This window comes from Ursus maritimus, unplaced genomic scaffold (assembly GCF_017311325.1).
Source record: "Ursus maritimus isolate PB19 unplaced genomic scaffold, ASM1731132v1 scaffold_17, whole genome shotgun sequence".
NCBI classification, from domain to species: domain Eukaryota; kingdom Metazoa; phylum Chordata; class Mammalia; order Carnivora; family Ursidae; genus Ursus; species Ursus maritimus.
In genome coordinates, this window is record NW_024424119.1 from 27,586,098 (window position 1) to 27,609,113 (window position 23,016).

General features: G+C 41.3%; 1 protein-coding gene across 4 annotated transcripts in view; it reads left to right on the forward strand.

Moving 5' to 3' along the window:
* The window catches only part of TDRD7 (tudor domain containing 7), a 74,401-nt gene that overhangs the window by 45,854 nt on the left and 5,531 nt on the right, over positions 1-23,016 (forward strand). For 2 of the 4 annotated variants that reach the window (XM_040631635.1, XM_008707860.2), the window contains 7 exons: positions 2,934-3,045; positions 4,653-4,855; positions 6,062-6,196; positions 7,931-8,017; positions 15,035-15,169; positions 17,506-17,616; positions 19,459-19,961. In XM_040631635.1, the coding sequence (XP_040487569.1) occupies positions 2,934-3,045; positions 4,653-4,855; positions 6,062-6,196; positions 7,931-8,017; positions 15,035-15,169; positions 17,506-17,616; positions 19,459-19,961 (1,286 nt within the window). The remainder of the gene's footprint in view (positions 1-2,933; positions 3,046-4,652; positions 4,856-6,061; positions 6,197-7,930; positions 8,018-15,034; positions 15,170-17,505; positions 17,617-19,458; positions 19,962-23,016) is intronic. The other 2 variants (XM_040631636.1, XM_040631637.1) reach the window with 2 other exon arrangements.

The window sequence follows — 23,016 nt, forward strand, 5'->3', positions numbered from 1 at the left end:
GGAAAGGGGGAAGGGGGAACTTTTTGGAGTGGTGGATGTGGTCTGTATCCTGCTTATGGTGGTCATTATTTGGGTATATACATTTGTCAAAATCCTTCAAACTGTATACTTTATTTTGAGAGAGAGAGTGCACACGTGGAGAGGGAGAGGCAGAGGGAGAAAGAGAGAGAATCTTTTTTTTTTCCCCAAGATTTTATCCATTTATTTGTCAGGGGGAGAGAGAGAGAGAGAGAGCACAAGCACAAGCCGGGGGAGCTTCAGGCCCAACAGGTGGAGGGAGAAGCAGGCTCTCCCGCTGAGCAGGAAGCCTGATCACAAGCCCTGGGATCATGACCTGAGCTGAAGGCAGATGCTTAACCAGTGAACCCTCCAGGCATCCCCAAACTGTGTACTTTAAATGGGCTTTTTTTTCACTCAATATAAATTATACGTGGATAAAATTTGAAGAGTATCTGGAAAAAGGTAAGGACCAAGCAGAGAACTGGACCAGTGGGGACCGCAGTGTGATTAGCAGCTTGGGCCCAAGTCCTGTTTCTGCCTGTGAAGGTCACGTGCCCTTGCTCAAGTCCCTCCCTTCCCTTATCTGTGTCTCAAATGCCCTTTCCTGTGTGAAAACAGTCCGATGGAGAGACCCTATCTTTACTGGAACCTCCTCTGGGAAAGAAGACCTTTCACACAATCTTAAGAATGACTAAAGAAGTGAAAATCAAGAGGGCAGTGTCAAGAAAGCCAGAGGAAGCAAGTGTCGTGGGGAGGGAGCGCTCGCCGGCGCGGCTGCTGGGAGCGTTGGGAGTGCAGGGGTATCTCAGTATGTTCTACAGCCCTCGGCTCTCACACAGCAGCGGTTGATGCAATTCTGGCCCCGTGAAGCAGGCAGCCGTGCAGTTCCCCCTTCCTCTGCAGAAACCCGGGCTACTTAGCAAGTCTCACTCCTCTGGAGCTGTGCTATGCCCAACAACGAGTACAGTTCCCTCCTTGCTTTCCACTTGTCCGATCCCTGGTGAGTATGGGAAACAGGAGGATGAAGTCATGCCCTGAAGTTGGTGCCCTCTGGTGCTGACCCAGACCTGCATCCCAGGGATGTCACAGCTTCTCTCTCACGGGGCGCGGTGAGATCTACGGCCACTTGATGGCGCCAGAGAACCAGGAGCCGCCTGGGGCTGGCTGCCAGGCCTGTGAGCCTGCTGGTGCTGCTCCCAGGGCACGAGCGAGAGAAGCCCCACTCAGCCCTCACAGAGCAAACGACACAGGGCAGAGTGTGGTGCGAGTCCAATTCTCAATCACCGAGCAAGTGTTTTGTAAACCGCAGCTGCCGTGCAAATATACTGTATTTGATTCAGAAAGACAAGAGAACAAGCTCCAAGCGATACAGAAACCCTTTGAAAATTTCGGAGTACTTACTCTTCAGTGTCTCTTGATGCTAGGAATACATTCTGAATTTCCCAGGAATGCTATTTCACATATTATGTCCTGTTGTTAGACCATATTATCTCCATGCTAGGTCTGGGAAGAGAAGAGTCCAAGTTGTTGGTGGTGACCGCTATTAAAGGAAAGGAGTGCTCCTGACTCCTGGGACCTTTGCAGAGGAGGAATGGGTGCTGATCTGGGATGGGAGAAATGGGTCCATAAGCTTAAATGGCTGGTCGCCTGCTGTGTAAGCCCCGCTAGAGATCTCGGCCTACGGGAGCATTGAGTCAGGATAGGACTCTGGGAGGTGATTATCTCCGGCATGGGACATAGAGGGCCCCCCCCCCCCACCCAGTTATCAGGTGGTCCGGAAGGGTGTTCGTGGTCTCTGCATCTCTTCTTTTTTCCCTTTGATTCTCTGCTGGGGAGAATTTTGTATGTTTAGTACCATGATCTAGGTACTAAGAAGCTGGTCTGTGGACTTAATTTTTCTATAGGAAGTGAAAGCACCTGGCTCTGTGCTACTCGGTGTTTCTTAGCCATGCCTTTGCTCTGGTTTTTTGTTGTTGTTCTAATAATGTCATCTGTTTGATTTAGAGAAGCATACTAGGTTTGTAACGCCTTCCCTCAGATTCTTAGCTATCATCCTATAGTTATCATTCTAAACCACAGCTCAGTGTTCCTAGATTTTATTTTCCTCAAAAAAAAAAGAGGCTTTGTTGATATAGTCCTTTCCAATTTAAGGTGTTATTAATACTCCAGCTATAATGTCCAGGCTCTTAATGGATCTGTGCTAATGGTGAGGAAGAGTCATGCAGGTTTCTACAAACACAGACCTCTGTCCAGCAGATGTGGGGCCTTTTTCTAAGCTGGACAAAGGCTTAACCCAGCTTTGTACCACTGGAAAAAAACAAACCAGAAGTACCTATTTTTACAGTGTAGAATTCCCTGTCATCTAGCTATGACATCACTGTTGTCATTGACAGAAAGTAACTTGGTCCCTTGAAGCACAGTTGCTGGGAACAGGCTGTCACACGTGCTGTTTGGGGGATTTCAAATCTGATAAATACCCCTGTAGATGACGCCCTCCCTAGAAACAAATACTGCTGCCTAAGGATGGGCATCCGTAGTGGAAGTACGTAAATCAATGAAGAACGAGGTGAGGCGGCCATGCCCTTAGGTTATAATGAAAGGACGGGGGCAGTCAGGGCTGGCAGAGCCAGACAGTGAGGCTGCTGAGAAGCCGGCACCGAGGCATCCGAGTACAACAGTCTTCTCTTGTTCTTCCAACCGGCAAAGCAGAGTGGGGCGCGGAGTCAGGAGCCCCGGCTTCCCTGGTCCCAGCCCTAGCCTGTCTCTTCTGGGCTAAGTCGGGGGCACCACCCCTGGCATTTTCCAGGCTGTCTGGTGCCACTTAACATGCCGATTATGGAATAAATGGAGCTAGTTAAATGTGTCAGATATTTTTTAAAAAGTGAGGATAAAGAATTTTATTTGAACCTAAATGATGTTTCTGTTATCATCAGGTATGCTATGTTGACTATGGTTTTAGTGAAAATATTGAAAAGAGCAAAGCATACAAGTTGAACCCAAAGTTCTGTTCACTCTCATTCCAAGCTACAAAGTGTAAGCTAGCAGGTAAGAGGAACTCTTTGTGTAAAGCTCTCTCCCTTTTGATACGTTATTACCACTGTACTTTTGGGTGGTTAAATCCTAAAATGTACTAAATATTTCAAGGTCTTGTAATGCGTTATTTCTTGAAAGGTATAAATAAATTCATGTTTAATGTCTTCTTTATAAGAGGTGATCATTATCAATATGTTATAATGTTTTTATTATATTTCATTTTATGTTATATTTTATTATAAAAATGTGTTTGGGCCATCTTAAAGGCTTTGTTGTTGTTCTAACTGCCCTGGCAACAACGCGAGAGACCCTGTATCATGGGGTTTGATCAGTTTGAATCCTGCTGTCTGACCTGCTGCGAAGTGACTCTCCACTTCTTTCCCACTGAGGTGGGCTCTGGGTGCTGCTCGTTAGCAAATAACACACCTCGTGCACCCAGGCTCGAGTTCGTGCGTCTCTGGCACGTGTGCGAGTGACACAGCAGGGTTAACCTTCAACCGTGGAGGACGCGGTGGCTGCGTTCATACGAGGAAAGACATGGGAGTGTGTAAGCATCATGCCAGGAGAGCCTGAGCTAGATTCAGAAAATGATCGCTGTTCTTTCATGAAAATTAACCCTGGAAGAAATAGCTCCTTCTCAGCAAGGATGCATCTTTCTATCAGAGGAGCTAGGTATGGCTCTATCTGTGAGATAAATCTCAAGTAATGGTAGAAGCCTGTTACGAACCCCTGGGAGGTAGTTTTGAAAAGAACATATCAAATCATAGGCCAAGATTTAGGATGCTGAATTGAGAGGCTTGGTAAAAGCTGTAATGTTACAGCTGGAGAACAAGAGAAAGATGGCCCAGAGGCAGTCTGTGAACTTGTGCTGTGGATTTCAAGGGGAAGAATCCAGAGATGGACCTTATAGCACCCTGGGGGGAACGATGAGCTAGTTTTAATTATTTTAATGGAGTGACTTAGACTTGTCATGTATATGCTATATAGAATTACGGTTTTCAAATTATTTAAAGAGTAATCAGACTACAATAAAACTCACCTATTACCCATATTACGTTAAATGCAATTTAATCTTTCTTTGATAAATCACAAAGTTCTTTGGTATACGCAGAATCATCATGGTGTACTTAAGAAGAAATATAGAAAAAAAGTGATTTTGTAAATTTTCAATACATGTATGTTCATTTTATATGAAATAATTATATATTAGAAGAGAATTAAAAAGGTCAAGAGTAAATTTTTAGGAAAAACATAACAAGTACATGACTGGCAGACATAATCAACTGATAGCTTCTTATATGTACTAGTCTTTTTGTTTTGAATATGTGTTTGTATATAAAGTAAAGACCATTCTCCTAAGGTACAAATTCTGATAGGTCATCAACTTTTTAAGATTGCCTGCCTTTGCGTAATCATTTAAAAGGAAATTCACACTATAATACGTATTTTAAGACCTAAAGATGGGTAATGTGAAGATTGAAAAACAAAACTTCCCTGGAAAATTTTGTTTAAGAATTTTGTAGTAGAATCATAATTATAATAGGTGACCAAAACAAACCCATTCAACTTAAAATGATTCTGCTAATTAAGTGGAAATTAAAATATTCAATATTTTTCAGGCTTGGAAGTTTTAAGTGATGATCCTGATTTAGTAAAGGTGGTTGAATCTTTAACTTGTGGAAAGATCTTTGCAGTGGAAATACTTGAAAAAGCAGATATCCCGCTTGTTGTCCTGTACGACACCTCAGGAGAAGATGACATCAATATTAACGCCACCTGCTTAAAGGCAATCTGCGACAAGTCTCTGGAGGCTCACCTTCAGGTAGCACCGTGACCACTAGAGTCCTCTGTTACACGTACTGTGGGGAAGAAAGTTATCGGAAAAGAATGTTATAAGTTTTAGGCTAGCAATAGATAGGGACATATTGCCTGTGTATGGAGGGAAAAAAGGGGGGGGTGCTGGAAGGGGGGGAAAGAAAGCCAAAAGATAAACAGTCATTATTAGGGATTGGGTTTTCATTTTATATTCCACTTTCTACACTGAAATTGTATTTTATATAAAATTATTTTGCAAAGATAATAGGGGCGGATAATACAAAAGAAGGGAAAATTAGATCCATGAAGAAGTTTATTAAATTGTTAGCTTTTACAGTTTTAAAATGTAAAAAACACAAATTTCTGCAAAGAAGGAAATCTTTAAATCAATTATAGAGCAGCCACTCTAAAGAATAGGATGTTAAAAAAATGGTCATTGTAGGGGCGCCTGGGTGGCACAGCAGTTAAGTGTCTGCCTTCGGCTCAGGGCATGATCCCGGCGTTATGGGATCGAGCCCCACATCAGGCTCTTCTGCTATGAGCCTGCTTCTTCCTCTCCCACTCCCCCTGCTTGTGTTCCCTCTCTCGCTGGCTGTCTCTATTTCTGTCGAATAAATAAGTAAAATCTTAAAAAAAAAAAAAGGTAATTGTAGTGACTCTGTGGCAACATTGGGAAAACATTTGTTTAATAGGTAGAACAACAGTGAATTATCTCTATATTATGGTTTGACTAAAAAAATGGCCAAAATGAAGGCTTCATATGATTATAATTTTTTAAAACTACTAAAATTCATGTGGCCGATAAACACAAGTTAGAAAGTAGGCTGGTAATAGGATTGATTTTGTGAGAGTTTTTTTTCATTTCTGTTAATGTTGCAAACATGTTTTATGTAATAATGATTTCTCTAAATTAAGGGGGAGAAAATAAACCAAAATGGAAGATATTCTTAGTCTTCCAGGTAATGAAATGTGGTTATATGTTACTGTACACAAACTGTCTACTTTGTGCCCGACCCAACGATATCAGATACTCTTTTTGGAAAGAGAGGTATCCAAATGAGTTTTTCACGTCATTGTATCGTCCTATCTATCCTCCAGCTTACTTAAAAGGTTTTAGAATGCAAAGACCAACGAGATTACTGAGGCAGATACCCTTAAGTAGATAAGAGCGGGGCTCTGTTCTCAAGCACCCTCGGTGTGTCCTTTGTTCCAGACTGACGCCATGTACACAAATGTCAGAGTGACTAATATCTGCTCTGACGGCACGCTCTACTGCCAGGTGCCTTGCAAAGGCCTGAACAAGCTCAACGATCTCCTGCATAAGATAGAGGACTACTTCCACTGCAAGGTATGGTAGAGCACCGTCCGCCTCTAAAATTATTCCTAATATTGCAAACCAGAGGGGTCACTAACTAGTATAAGTGTGTGTAACTTTAGTTGAGGTGGAAGCTGGAGAATAGTGGGTAAAGAGCCCCAGACTGCAGAACTTAAAAGACAAAAAAAAACCCCACTGGTTTCTGCATTATGAAATGAGGATACTAATAGTATGCATATCCATCCATAGGCTTGACGTGAGGACTAGTGGCAAGAGTGCTTAGCGTAGAGTAAGTGCCCAGCAGCTGACAGATTTGTCATTTACAAGGTACCGTTGAGGATGCGACAGTGCAGCTGCTTGTGACTTTGTCTGCCAGAGCCAGCTGGGTCCTCTGCCTCGGGCAAAGACAAAACCACAGGATCTAGGAGGAGAATAAAACTTCTAGGCATCACTCCCCAAGCTCTTTTTGGTCCCTGACAATGTACCACATTTGGTAAATGTGGTTCTGTGTTTAAATTATTAATAAGCTCCTTACCCTTTGATTCTAGCATTATTTTCTGAGTCAGGGTCTGTAGAGGTTTTGTGCCAAGGTTCTAAGGTGATGTTCTTACCTCCATTATGGTATTATAGTTATAATCCAGAATATGCTGTGGTTTTGAGTGATTAAACCCTAATACCACTTCAGTCTTGACTCCCTTGCCCCTAGAAGTGAGCCCTTCTCTCTAACCTCTGAACGTGCCTCATGGCATCATTTGCAGCGTGGTAGTTTAGCTATTTGGGTATTTGTTTGCTTTACTAGAGTGTAGGCTTCTTGAAGGCAGAGGCTTACTGGGTACTAAGTACCTAATTCATTTAAGTACTACGGTATTTAATGTAGTGTCATACATAGAATAGGTATTCCAAAATATTTGCTGTACCGGGTTAAACTTGTATTCAGACTAGAGCCTAGAACAGCGGTATTAGGTCTGTAGCTTTACCTCTTTCTGCATTCCAGATGTCTTAGCAGTGTCTCAGGGCCATTGCTGAAGTTTGGTTTGCTAAACTGTCTTGGAGAAATCTGAGACATCCAGAGAAGCTGACTCCAGTGACTCATTTGCATGCATGTGCTTATTACCTGTGGTGGTGAAAAGCTCTCTTGATAGTCCCTCGTGCACTGGTAACCTGAGTGGAGACATTGCCTTTGGGGAGAGTAGAAACATTCACCCTGAGCAAGAGAGACCATGGCAGGTGCCCAGCTTCAAACTACAGCAAAGAGGAGGGTGTAGAGGTCCATGGCTGTGACTTGTTGACATTTCACTGGCACTGGTATCCGTGTTTGTGCAGATAACATTCCTTTTGTTTCAGAATGAAAATCTCACTTTGAATCTAAATGTTAAAAGTTGAAAAGAAGAGGCCTTCTGGACGGCTAGCCCGACCTCGCTTTCATCCAGGCTCTTCTCTTCTCCTTTTTGGCAGATTCATCCTCCCTCTTCATGTTTAACTGATGGCATCAGTGCCTGGATGAATCACACTGACCTGCACACTAACGTTTGTAGACACTTTAACAGGGCCGGTTTATGAGCCATGTGTGAGGAGGGAGACTAGATGATGCCATCAGCAAACGTCTGAGAAACAGGACAGAAGTTCCATCGCCCTCATACACGCACCACTGCGCAGTCCTCACGGGGAGCCACCAGTCAGCCTGAGCCACAGCGATGTTTTTCTGACGCTGTAGCAATCTGCTCCTTGCTAAGGGTAATAAAAGTGTCGTGCGTTTCTGTTTTGTAGCACATGACCTCCGAGTACTTCGTTTCATTACCCTTCTGTGGGAAAGTCTGCCTCTTCCATTGCAAAGGAAAATGGTTACGAGTAGAGGTAAAATCAGTCACTTGACTTCTTTTTTAAGCTTATTATGAAATATCTTATACACACAAACAAGTTTTGTAAAAAATGAAATAAGCACCCACATACTCATCACCATGTGAGAAAGAAAACATGCCCAGTATAGTTGAGGCTCCGTGTCCGCATCCCCTTCTTCTGCTCCCACCCTGGGGGAGCTGCCAGCCAACTGTGGTGCTCCTCATTCCTATTCATTTCTTTATACTTTCACTATATTTGTATTTACACATACACATTTTTGCTACCTATACATTTTAATGTAGAGATAGTGGAAATACAGAAATGAAAATGTGTATAGAATATTTATAGTAACAATAATAAAATATAACAACAGATAAATGTTTGTAAAATGCATGTAAATAGTAGAACGTATTGCTTCTTCTGAAACGTGCTTCTTCATTCATTATGTGTGAGATTCACATTGGTGTGTGCAGCTCTCATTCACTTGTTTTCACTGCTGTTTGATATAATAGTTTATGAAGATGCCAACATGATCACTCCATTCTCCTGACAATGGATATTTAGATTGTTTCTAAAGTTTTGTTATGGACAGCACTGCCAGGCGCCTTCCCGTGCCGGTCTCCCAGGGTACCCAGGGAGGAACGGAGCTTCTGGGTAGAGAGGACGCATGTCTTCAGTTTCAAGAGATATTGCCTAATTGCTCTCTCGAGTCACCCTTCCACCGGGGGTGTGGGTGTAGCCCTTTGAGAGTTCTGGCTTCTTGGGTGGGGGAGGGTCTAAGATCCTCCTTCCCTGCCCAGGATGGCTTTGGCTTCAGTGTTCACCTACTCCTCTATTTCTAGTCCCTCATAATTGTCTTATTGTCCAGCAAGCACAGTTATGAATTTGAAAAGAGGTCTGTTATATTTTATCATATATTTCTATATGTTTTTCAAAGGCGGGTTTTAGATTTTTGTGATTGCTGTTTCTTTTCTTTCTTTCCTTCTATTTTTGATATCTAGTTTATCCAGTTGGTAAAATTGCAAACTTGGGTTTGATTTTTTTTCCTTTTTTTGTCTTTGTTACAGACGTTCTTAATCTAGATGTAAGGACCTCTACTTTAAGGGGGCAGAGGTCCTGAACCTTATAGAATTATATGCAAATTAGGTGTGTGTATTAAGTATTTTGGGGGGGGACAGTATCCCTAATTTTAATAAGATTCTCAAACCAACCCTAAGATGTGAGAACCATTGCTTTATTGATTTTTTGATACTGTATAGTAACATTTTGATAACTTAATTATACTGATTTTCCCTTTATTTAAGTAAAACTTTGTCATAGCTACTTTAATGAAAGCAGCAATTTTGGAATAATTTTTGTCATTCATGTGAATGTTAGAAGACTGAGATCTCAGGTTATATGACCAGGAGTTGCATATTTAACTATAAACTTCAAAAACATAACTCATTAAAAAGAACACAACATTATTTGAGTTTTAAAGCTCTGTGCGTGCTGTTTAGTGTATTACATAGAAATGCACACCTATTCAATGGTTTTGTTTTTCATTTTGAAGTAATTTCAGGCTTTTACACAGCTGCAAAAATAGTCCAAAGAGTTCCTATATGTCCTTTACCTGCTGTGTCCAGTTGTTAACATATTGCATAACCATTATCAGAACCAGGAAATCAACACTGATACAATATTATTAACTAATCTGCAGACTCTACTGACCCTTCCCACATTGTCCTGCCAATGTCCTCTTTCTGCTCAGGATCCTGAGTTGTAGTAATTGTCATGTCTTCCTCGTTTCGGCCGACCCGGCAGGTACTCTGGGGTTCTCTGTTGTTTGTGGCCTCTGAAGAGCAGCAGCATTTTTTTTTTTATTAATTTCAGAGGTAGAATTTGGTGATTCATCAATTGCATATAATACCAGTGCTCATTACATCAAGTGCCCTCCTTAATGCCAATCACCTAGTTACCCCATTCCCCTCCCTCCCTCCCCTCCAGCAATCCTCAGTTTCCTAGAATTCAGCATCTCTTGTGGTTTGCCTCCCTCTCAGTTTTTGTCTTATTTTATTTTTCTTTCCCTTCCCCTATGTTCATTTGTTTTGTTACTTAAATTCCACATATGAGTAAAATCATATGGTATTTGTCTTTCTCTGACTTAATTCACTTAGTGAATACCCTCTAGTTTCATCCACATCATAGCAAATAACAAGATTTTATTCTTTTTTTTAACTAAGTGATTATCACTTTTTCTTTTTTATTTTTTATTATGTTATGTTAGTTGCCATATAGTACATCATTAGTTTTTGATGTAGTGTTCCATGACTCATTGTTTGCATATAATACCCAGTGCTCCATGCAGTACATGCCCTCCTTAATACCCATCACCGGCCTAGCCCAATCCCCCCTCCCCGAAGCCCTCAGCTTGTTTCCCAGAGTCCATAGTCTCTCGAGGTTCATTCCCCTTTCTGTTTACCCCCCCTTCATTCTTCCCTTCTTTCGCCTACCGATCTCCCTTCTATTCCTTATGTTCCATAAATGAGTGAAACCATATGATAATTGTCTTTCTCTGCTTGACTTATTTCACTTAGCATAACCTCCTCCAGGCCCGTCCATGTTGCTGCAAATGTTGAGTAATCGTTCTTTCCAATGGCAGCCATCAGAAAGATTTTATTCTTTTTGATGGCTTAGTAATATTCTGTTGTATATATACACCGTGTCTTCTTTATCCATTCATCTGTTAACGGACATCTGGGCTCTTTCTGTAGTTTGGCTGTCATGGACATTGGGGTGCAGGTGTCCCTTCGAATCACTATGTCTGCACCCTTTGGGTAAATACCGAGTAGTGCAGTCCCTGGGTCGCAGGGTGGCTCTGTTTTTAAAATCGCAGCATTTTGTAGAGCATCAGACAGCTTGAGTTTCTTCCTGTGTAGCGTCAGGTTCCGCCTTTTTGGCGAAGTACCTTTTTGGTGTATGTCAAATACTTGAGATAAATATCTCGTGTTATTTTTGTTTTTCTATCAAATTGTGCATTGTTTGCCTTGGAGGTAGCAAAAGGGTTCATTCTCTTAGTGATGCGTGGAAAGTGAGGGAAGGGAGAATGATTAATGAAAAGCAGATCCTGTGTTTAAATGATGTATTTGGGGGCACGTGGGTGGCTCAGTCGTTGGGCGTCTGCCTTCGGCCCAGGGCGTGATCCCGGGGTCCTGGGATCGAGCCCCACATCGAGCTGCCTGCTCCGCTGGGAGCCTGCTTCTTCCTCTCCCACTCCCTCTGCTTGTGTTCCTTCTCTCGCTGGCTTTCTCTCTTTCTGTCAGGTGAATAAATAAAATCTTTATAAATAAATAAATAAATAAATAAATAAATAAAGTATTTGTTCTTGATGTTGTAACTTGTCTAAGCTCAGTTTAGTGCCTACACCTTCTGAACTTACTCCGTACATCCAGCCATCACTTCTTCCTGTTTCCTCCAAACCCACCCCGAGGGGTCTGCCTTCACCTTCTGTGCTGCCTTCCGGCAGCTCTCAGCCACTGCTGTTTGACTTCCGCCTGCTCTCCGACAGCCTGTTCTTGCAGCAGCAGCTTAGCTACACAATTCAACCAGTGTCTTCAGGTCTCCGCTGACCAGGCGTCTGGGCTGCACTTACAGTGTTGAGACTTCAAATTCCCTTCTTACTAAATGGTATCAGATCCTCCTAATTTTCCTCAGGGTGTTCTAATGATTGCTTCCCCTCTTTTCACCCAAACCTGCCCCCCACCTGCACTCTGCAGCCTCAGTGTCGGTGCCCCCCAACTCCTGCCCCACCTCATGGTTCTTCTCAGCCTCTGAGTCCTTGTAGGCAATGCCATCTTTTTGGTTCAGTTACCTTCTTGGTCCTCATGACTCCAATGTTTTCCAGCCCTTGATGAGCCTCAGATTTAGGCAAAAGCCAGCTTAATTGTCCATCTTGCAAACTCCTCAAGCTCTGTATGTCTGAAACCAAAATTACCTTTCCCCATCCTTGTCTTCCTCCTATGTCTGTGTTTTGGTGGCACCTGCATTCGTGCAACCATTCAGCCTGCTCCTCAAGAGTCGTCTTCGATTCCTGCGTCGTCCTCACCCCCCAGTGTCACTAATCACCAAACCCTGCATTTTCACAGCTTTGTCGTTTCTTGCCTAGATCGCTGCAGTCCCATAGGGTTCCTCTTTCTTTACCCTTGTCTTCCTCCATTCGAGCTCCATACCACTAGCGGGAGTGACCCAACATATAAATAATAGCAAATAATCCAACCTTTATTCTTTCCCAGACACACAAAAAAATGTTTTAAGTATGACTGATTTCACTTAGTCTTCACAAAGCCCTATGATCCCCTCCTTACTGATGAGGAACGTAATTCAGCTAGAAAGTACGAGCTGAGATTAAAACCAAATCTGTCTGATTCCAAAGCCCTCACCCAGTCTTACCACCAACAATACGTGGTCTCTTAGAAAGACGACCATCTCATTCTTCTCCTTAAGATGTGGCATTGGCTTCTTCTCATCTACAGGGCAAAGTCTGGTTCTTGAAGACATAATGTCTGGCTGTCCAGGACCTTGCCTTTACCTTTCTCTCAGCCTCATCTCCTGCCTTGCCCTGCCTCTCACTTTACATTCCAGCGTAACCAAAATGCTTGTAGCCCCCATATGTAACAAATACATATGTATTGCCCATCCTTTTCCCCTGCATTTGAAATGTACAGATTAGCGCCTAACTAGACTCTTACCAACCTAGTTTACTCCCATGTAAAGTCCAGCTGAAATTGTGATATTTATGAAATTTTAATTTGTGAGAAAGGAAATACAAATGTCCAATAGGTATGATTATTTCTTAAAAGAGCAAAAATTTACACAGTTATCTAGCCAAAGGGTTTGTTAGGTAGGACACAACGTACCTGTATGATAGACCTATATAATATTAAAATGGTATAGAAGATAATGACATGAAGTATTTTTGAGACATTTAGTGAAAAGTAGCCAATTATGAAATAGTATATGTAAGTACGTTCTAATTTTTATCAATCTAATTCTTTATAAATGTATGGATAAAAGACTAGAAGGAAAATTGTAATCTATTGTGGATTATAAGTGATTTTCATATCATTCTTTTAAGTACCTAAGTTTTCTATGATAAAGGCATTTTACTAATATGAGAAGAAAAAAGTACATTTTAAAGGAAAGTACCAATTCTAGGCATTCCCTCCTCCTGAAAACTTGACCTAACATCTACTTCCTGGCTGGGTCAGGTACCCATTCTTCTCTATGTTCTCATAGTGCCTTGTGCATAACTTTATTATTGCCCTACTACATTATAATCTGATTATATATTTGTGTCATCGTCTCTTATGAGACTAGGAGCTCTTTGAGATGGGAAAGTATACGGATCTGCCCAGTTATGCCCGGTTATAAGAAGCATTAAATACACACCAGCCATACCAATATATGTGTTCAGTATATATGTTTGAATAAAAAAATACATTTTAAGATATTGTTGAAATACTGTTTATGTTTATCATCATTTTAGGAGATTAAAAAGTTATGGGGCGCCTGGGTGGCACAGCGGTTGGGCGTCTGCCTTCGGCTCAGGGCGTGATCCCGGTGTTATGGGATCGAGCCCCACATCAGGCTCCTCTGCTATGAGCCTGCTTCTTCCTCTCCCACTCCCCTGCTTGTGTTCCCTCTCTCGCTGGCTGTCTCTATCTCTGTCGAATAAATAAATAAAATCTTTAAAAAAAAAGTTATGCTATTATATTAATAAAGCATTTACTGGAGCAATAGGAAAAGACTTTACTTTTGGTATGTCTGACTTCAATGCCAAGAGTGGTCCAGTTCTTCTTGACAGTCACATACCGAAAGCACCACCATTCTTAAGGTGGCAGTGAGAGCAGTTGTAGGCACGAAGTCCCTGCCCACATAACCATCCTGATGGGGCTGTGTTTGGCCAATGCTAACTATATTCAATAATAGCAGATGCCACAAAGTCTTATTAAGGGAAGTTTGGGCATTTAAATATACACCCAGAATCTTACATTGTAATGTTGCCATTTGATCAGAGATAGGTAATTATTGCTTTGACTCAGTATGTCATTTTCTCATTTTTTTAACTATTAATTTGGACTTATTTTACCTCTCTATGTTTTTCTGAGTTTCAATTTCTTAGGACAAATGATAAAAATTGTCAGTGGGCTTTCTGGCAAAGCTATAAAATGCCAAAATATGTTATGATTTAAAAATATATAATATTGACCTATTACAAGGAAACTTCTGTGTCTGAAATCTCTCTATTCTTTATTTCCTCATTGCTAAGACACAATAGTTTTTTTCTCATATTTTAATATTTTGGAGAACAGACCGCATCTTTAATCAGTATATAATGATGTATCAAATTATTTTATAATCAATAATGTCCTAGAATTGAAAACATAGTAAATATTACCATATTTGTACATTTTATTGTTCTTATTAGTTTAGTGATTACTACTGATTAAATTATTTAACAACTCAATGTTAAAATCAAATATATTCTAAAAGATTACCTATTCGGTAAATAAGTACATTTTAAAATAAGAAAACTTAAAATCAGAGAAAGACAGTTATCTATGATCTCACTCATATGTGGAATTTAAGAAGCAAGGCAAACGGGAAAAGAGGAAAAAATAAAACAAGATGAAACCAGAGAGGGAGACAAACCATAAGAGACTCTTAATCATAGGAAACAAACTGAGGGTTGCTGGAGAGAAGGGTGGTGGGAGGATGGGGTAGCTGGGTGATGGACATTAAGGAGGACAGGTGATACAATGAGCACTGGCTGTTGCATAAGACTGATGAATCACTGACCTCTACCTCTGAAACCAATAATACATTATATGTTAATTCATTGAATTTAAATTTAAAAATAAGAAAACTTAATTAACATTGATAGTCTTTGTTGCTTCTTATATGCATATTAGAGTTCTACAAAATGTAATTGCACAGAAGCGTTTTGGCCTTTTGGAAATGCTTATAACTTAGCCAACATTTGTCTCATCGCAGATCACGAACGTTCACAGCAGCCGGGCTCTTGATGTTCAGTTCCTGGACTCTGGCACCGTGACATCCGTGAAAGTGTCTGAACTCAGGGAAATTCCCCCTCGGTTTCTACAAGAAATAATTGTGATACCACCTCAGGTACTATATGTTACAAGCCTGGGAGATTGGAAGAGATTTGGCTGTATTGGTAATCGTGTTGTGCGATGCCCCCTCAGTTTTGATCTTGATGACGAGCGAAGTCCAAGTTTGTAACAAAATTGGAAATGGTCCAGATGTCGTTGTTCACTGGTTTTCAGATGTAAAACTTGGCCACCTCAGACAAGAAGACCAGTCAAACTTACAGAATATTGTTTGATGAATGTTTTTATCAAGTATGGCGCATCATTAGGCCAAGTTGTCCAGTTAGAGATTCCATTTTAATAACTAGATGCCAGTGCTGACTTCTACACAGCTTCAAGATCTTATAAGTAAATACTTACTTCCAGAGTTCTTAGTTTACTTAAGTAGCCATTCTCTTAAGAAATCTATTTATATTCAACCATTTTCTTATATGACATTTTTCCCGTTGATTTGAGTAAAGATTAATTTCTGCCTAATCTTCCTCTACTAATAAAAATTCAGATAGTAAGGATTTTTGCATGATTTTGAATTAAAATTGTTAAAAACTATTTCTTACCTTTAGGGGAAGTAGAGGATTTTGTACAGAAATTAGTAATTGTTTGCATAAAATTATTCAACAATCTATCATTTCAAAAGGCCACTTGGCTTATATTTGCCAGAAGATACCTTATACCATCAAAATTCAGTGAATAAACAGTGCTTGACCATAATTATCATGGCTTTTGTATCTTCTCTCACTCCTGTCACCACTCCCTTTGCTAAAATGACCATTAAGAAAGGCTGTTGAGCTTGGTTCAAGCCAATTTTCAAAATCACATTTACTTTTGTTGCTCAGCCATAACACTGAACATTGTTGAATATGCCACTTTCACTTGATAACACCCTGGCCTCTGTTCCCCTTGTTAGAACATCCACCCAGGGCCAACTTTACCTGGAAAAGGTTCCCCGGATGTAGGGGAAAGACATCCATCCCTCTGCCTCTGTCAGAAGGCCGCACAATCGTACTTTCGTTGTGCTACAGTGTTAAAAGGCACTCCAAATTTTGTGTTCTATTAATCCTGTCTAGAGTGGTTATTTCATAGATAGGAAGTTGGGGGAACCTTAAGAGCCAGCTGGGCCAAGCCTCTGGCTGACAACATCTCCCCAAGAGGTCTAAGTCAGAGTAGCAAACTGATGGCCTGTCGGCCAAAGCTGACCCATAAATACTGGGTTTGGGCTTTTGGCTGTTACAGTGTTTGAAACTGTGAATTGGTAACCAAGATTTAAAACTCAGAAAATTTCACACTAAAATCCTGACTTCCAGCTTCTCCTGACAAACTAGAAAATCGGGCTATATTGAGCACTCTTCCTTATGGGACCGTGCTCTGTGGGAGCTTGGGCAGTGGCATTCTGCTTTGCAGGGCCCTGCTCTCCAGCGTGCTGGCTCCGTCTGGTCCATCTGGCTCCCTCATTGCCGCCTGGCCCCAGCAGGCATGAAGAGCGTGCTCTCTTTGCTCTAAGTGACCTTCTCCCCACCAAGAAAGATACCTCATCCAGGGAGCACAGTGAGAGACCTGAGCCCCAGAAGGAGAATGGGACTGGGGAAGGAAAGATGGAGTCCAGGAATCCTGGAAGTGGGTTTCTTCCCATTCACAAAATTGCCTCACACAATTCAAGGCTTCCATGAGACAGAAGGGAGTCCCTAAGGTCACCTTTTACTCCCTGCTGTAGCCATTCTACAGCAGTTTGTGCAGTGATGGTGGGAGGTAAAAGGCATTGGGGGAAATGAGGCATTAGGTATCTGTGAATTTCAGTTTTTCTTCCCCTCCTTAACTCTCACTACAACCTCCTTCCAAAGGGGACCACAAATGTCTGGCACCAACAGGTACTCAGGGACCACTGAATGAAGCATGTCAGCCTCTGAAAAGATTTTTGCAATCGGAGTCATTTCATCCAAATGACACTTCATTTTTTTTCAGTTGCACTTAGAGGGAAGACCTAAATATAAGTCCCAAACCTGTCTTCACAGCTTTGTGATCCGATGTAAGTTAGTCTCTCTGATTCCATTTCACCATCTGTAAAATGGGGTCACAACATTGGCCCGTCATGCGGAAGTGTGGTAGGATAAGTATGTGAAGTGCCTGGTGTAAGCCCTGGGTAATAACAGGAGTAAAGACAGCAGAGGTAAAGGAAGCAGAGCCAGGAACACAGCAGACGCTCCAGCCCAAGAGCTCGATGGTCGTTAGTAGCTGTTGCTGTTGCTGGCTTTGTATCTTAGAGGAAACATCTGACTTAGAGGAAGATAACATTGACGGTACATATCAGTACCTATTTTAAGATGGTGTGTTTCCTTTTCCATCATGTTTTCTTTCCAGGCTATAAAGTGCTGTTTAGCAGATCTTCCACAGTCTATTGGCATGTGGACACCAGATGCTGTGCTTTGGCTGAGAGATTCTGTTTTGAATTGCTCGGACTGTAGCATTAAGGTTAGTTCTCTTGATACATTTGGAAAGGGAGCTGTAAGCCAGAGGGCTCATTTGTTTTTCTGTGAAAGAATTTTATCTTACCTCAAACTGGTGCTTTCAGATCTGACACACTTTCATAGTTAAGAGATTGGTTACACGTGTGGTAAGGTATTTCATGGTTTGATTTTTATTTAAGAATTTATCCTATATCTCCAATATTATTTTTAAACTCTTTATATAATTTTTCCACTATTAATAAGGGAACAGAGATAGTTCTCTGCTCCTATTTTGCTCCATGATAAAGAATTAAGTTCCCAACAGAGGGACCATCTATCTCTTGATAAATGTTTCTGAAGATCACTTAAATAGTCTTCTATTTCTTTTTTTTCTAAAGTAGAATGGCTTATAAGCAAATCATTTGCTTATAATCCTGTTTTCTGCCTCTTAAAGTTTACTTACACTGATTTATTTCATGAGCTCCTATTTCTTTTTCTGTACTTTTCACCTTTGTATCAAAAACATTGCTCTTATTTCAAAGAATAGAAATGTAAGATATTCTCTGTTTTAACTAATGAAAGCAATGTTATTTTATATAAGCATTTAACAATGAAATGTCCTTGAGAAATATCTTCATGAAAATCTCTAAATTATTCTAGCTTACATAGATTTTCTTATGTTTATACAATTATACAATTAATGACCATTTTATGTTCTTCAATTGCCACATGATAAGGAATATTGTTTTCTTAGCTATGATTTCAGATCTTAAAGCCAGAGTATTGGGTACTCGATAAAAATGTTTTCTAATGGTTGATTTTTGAAATGGCACTTCTGTATCATAAATATAAAATTAAATTAGCAGTTGTTCATTCATAGCACTTTGAAGTGCTAATTAATTTAAATAGATTCATCTTGCTAGGAGGAATATTTTTAAGTAAATTAGTGCAGATGGATTGCCTTGTCACCCTGTCTCAGACCTCTATTCCTGCCTTTCATTCCCGGCCCTATTTGGTAAGAGGTCGATGTGGCTGAAAGCATCTCATTTTTGTCATTCCCAGGGTAAACGAGAGGAGCTGGTAAGAATTACCAGGCACCCAGCCCTTTGGGACACACAGCTGTACAATCCCAGTTGTCAGTCTATGGGGTTTCCATACAACACTCTCCCCTCTGGCAGAAAGAAGTAGCCAGGTAGACAAAGGTCTCCTGGACAAGAGGGCAAAGCTGTAATTTTGGCCTATTCAGTGCAGCTTTTTTCTGCTTTTTCTCCTTAGGTTCCCTCCAATGTAACTGGGGAGGGGGGCAAAGGGTGAGGGAAGATATATTAAGCCCAAGTAAGGCATCGGACCGGAGGTCCCCAAGAGTATGGTGAACGTCAAAGCTTTAGCCTTTGCTTCCCAGGGTGAAGGTGCAGCAGCCTGGGTGGAACGCATGGAACATCTTGCCATTCTTGTCATTAGTTTTCATTGTTGAAGCTGGGAGATGAGCACATGAGGGTTCATCATTACTGTTCTTTTTACTTTGAGTGTTTTTAAATGTCATTAATTTAAAAAAAAAAAGCTTTTAATCATGATATGTAGACTCCATCCCAGTGATAATGATACAAGGTATCCTCAGTCTTTAGAGGCCAATAAAGTTTTCATTTCCATAAGCCAGCTGCTGGCATCTAGACACTTTGGACTTAAGAGCCTAGTCACTACTACAGCCGTGATAGATAACTTACCTTACCTTAAATAAAATGAATTTTACCAAGTTGGGGTTTCTTGCAAAATACCATGTTTTAATATTTAAGGTTAATATTATAACTGCCTCTTGGAATTCAGTGTGAACTTGGATTTGTAGAAATGTCTTGTGTGTTTTCCAAAGGTTACAAAAGTGGACGAAACCAGAGGGATCGCACATATTTATTTATTTACCCCCAAGAACTTCCCCGATCCTCACCGCAGTATCAATCGCCAGATTACCAACGCAGACTTGTGGAAGCATCAGAAGGATGTGTTTTTGAGTGCCATATCCAGTGGAGCTAGCTCTCCCAACAGCAAAAGTGGTGGCACCCCCATTCCAGGCAACACTGGAGAGAATTTCAGAAAGAGCCTCACGGATGCCATCAAGAAGTCCGTGGTGGACCACAGTAGCTGCTTCTCCATGCAGGAACTGCCACCTCCTGTCCACCTGTCGAAGCCAGGGGAGCACATGGATGTGTACGTGCCTGTGGCCTGTCACCCAGGCTACTTTGTCATCCAGCCCTGGCAGGAGATACACAAGCTGGAAGTTCTGATGGAAGAGATGATTCTGTACTACAGTGTGTCTGAGGAGCGCCACGTGGCCGTGGAAAAAGACCAAGTGTATGCTGCGAAAGTGGAAAATAAGTAGGTCCTTGGACAAAGCATTTTATTCTACTAAGAAAAATGTGTAGAGTGATACCAAGAGTCCTTAATCCCTGCAGGGGGACTTTGAACTGTACAAATGGAAATTTTGAATGTGAAACGAGACTAATGAATTATGCCCTTTTTAAATATTTGAAATGATGTCATTTATCTAAAAATCTAGTGACCGTATATTAAATTCCTGTTAAAACCTAATTATATCTAAAATGAGGGTTTAAATGTTTTTTCTACCTTTCTATTAGACAAAATATTGTTTATTCAGAAAATAACTTTTTAAATTGAATGACTTTTAAATTTTAAGAACTAAATGCTTATTGTAGAAAATTTAGAAAATACAAAAAAGCATAAGAAAATCAGCCAAACAGACATAACCTTTGTTAAACCACTTATGTATTTCTTCTAGTTCTTTTCTATACATATTCATACAATTGGTATAGTATTATTATATATAATTCTACACCTACTTTTTTCATTTCACATAATCCAGGGAACATTTTCCCATGTGATAAAATTTCTTCATAAACATGTTTAATGGCTGATAATAGTCCGTCATATGGAGAAATCATAATTTACTTACTGTTCTCTTATGTAGGTTTTTTTTTCTCCCAGGTGTTTCACTATTGTAAATAACAATGAACATAAATCTTTGTTCCAATCTCAGATTATTTATTTCTGAGGTAGATTCCTAGAAGAGAGATTACTTGTTTAAAGATTACGAGATTCTTGACAGACGTGGTCCGTTGCTCCGAGCGAGCCGCGCCGCCTTCTAAGCCGTGTCGCAGGGCGTCGCTCACCGCTCCGGCCCTCGGACCGCGAGAACCCCAGGTCCCCATTTGTGTAGCACTGCCGTCCGTTTTCTCCCAGTTCACATGCGGACCCACACCCTCCCTTCCTGAAGCCCCGCAGTAGTGCTGGTTCCCACCCAGGGAAGCCCAGTCACGACACTGCGTGCGCTACAAGGTCATCAAAGCCCTGGAAGAAGGAACAGCTTACCTGCGTCCAGCTCCTTTGCCAGCTCTCTCAGGGGAAGTGCCCACACTTCCCTGATGATGCCACACACAAAGAAGTGTTCCCAACAACGCACGCACGCACGCACACACACACACGCACACGCACACACACCCCAGAACTCAGTTTAAAAGGTCAAACTGCTTCTGTTTTTTTTTTTTATACAATGCTTTCGTTCATTCCTAAGACATCAAGCATTGGCATTTGTAAAAATTTTGTTATTTTCTTGAGGGGAAAAAAACCTAATTTTTAACTCTTAAGAGTGAAAAGCATCATAGCTCTCATTTTAAAAACCATTCAGCTTCTATGTCACAAGGTTTCCATCTTCAAAAAAACCATTTTCACTATGTTATGTTATTTCCAACCGTAAGCATGCGTGGGTTTAATTCCAGCCAGGAACATCATTTGTATAAATTGCCCTCATCAGAACTCGTCACAGAATAATTTAATCACGGTTGAAACGAAACTAATGTTCACTGTTATCTGAGGGGCAGATCGATGGTGATTAGCAGTGGGGAGGGCAAGGCTTGTGTGGGGCAGGAGAACCCCTTAACGGGAGACCCATAGTGTGGCGCTTCAGACCGGGCCCCCTCCCCACAGGGGTCCAACAGTCCTGTCGGGGCTCTGCGACTTTAACCAGCTAATTTGTCTCTAGATCATCAAAGATGTCTTACCTACGAGAACAGATTATCCAATATTTTCTTAAACTTCATGAACTCAATCAGTGTAAAGCGTAAAGAGTTTCTATCTTGCCTATACCCCAGGACTATTACTAAGCCCTGTTCCCAACTGTGGCAAATTAAGGCTTAGGAATTTCAGATACACTGTTGATCACAGTGGTTTCCAAGTCCATCTTGGCTAAGAATAGCCAAAATTCTCCTTCCTCACCCCAGACATCCTGAATCAGAATCTCGGGGGGGGAGGAGCCCCAGAATCAGTATTTTTAAAAAACTCTCCGGATGATCCGCAAGCAGCCTTGCCCTGCAATTGGTAATCTAGTCCAAATAGAAGCCTTTATTTAAGCTATTAGTGTTGAAAATTAAAAGCTACAGAGAAACAGGACATACAAGACTTCTGCTAGCTCTTCCCTCGCTGCTCTGTCCCTCTTAATTACACACTACAAGCGCAGACCACCAGCATTTGCCCTGTACAATTTAAAGACAATGCTATAGGTGGAAACCACAAATTTTTATCTCCTTTTGCACTTTCACAAATTTGGCAACCTGCACCAAACTGGCACTTCCACATATGAAAATTTCTCTTTAATTTGGTCTGATGTGCTTATATTTACACAGCTTATCTTCATTTTAATAATAATTATAATGATGATGATGATGGCTACCATTTGCCAAGCACCTGTGATGTGCCCAGTCACGTGCTAGGCACTTTATATATATGGTTTCTGCAAGTGAATTAAAATTAAATATTGCACATGAGATAACTGAGGCTCGGAGAGGTTAAATAGCCAAGGTGACACAGCTGGAATGTGGCCCCAGGGGGACTCCAGCCCAAGTCTGTTGGTCGCCAAAGTTCATATACTTATTATGATACTTTAGTGTGTCCCTGTTGTCTCTGTGACTCATAGAGTTTTGCTTGCTGCACTGTGGGCTTATCTGCAGGTTTCTGGAGTTTCTTCCCATAAACCCTCAATCACTAGTGTCCAAAATTGGCCTTTTTGTGGCTTCCTTACAAGAGTTCACCTTACAGCAGCTCTGGGGGTTTTCTGGACCCATGCTCCACCGGTGTGCTGGAGAATCGGTCCAGTCTGGCCAGCCCCAGCCCGGCAGTGTGTTTCAGGAAAGGTCCTGCTGTTGCACTGGGCTTGGGGCTTATAGCTAATGACCCTGTTTCAGAGGGTGACTGGGTCTGCAATCCAAGGCGGAGCCCAACTCACACCATGCAGGAGTGGAGGCTGCCTCCATAGATGCTTACATTTTAGATGTTACAATCTTCCTTTCCTTAGTGTAGTAATACTCTTCAATCATGTAATCAAGACTCCAGGACTAAGCTTGTCTAATTGTGATGATGA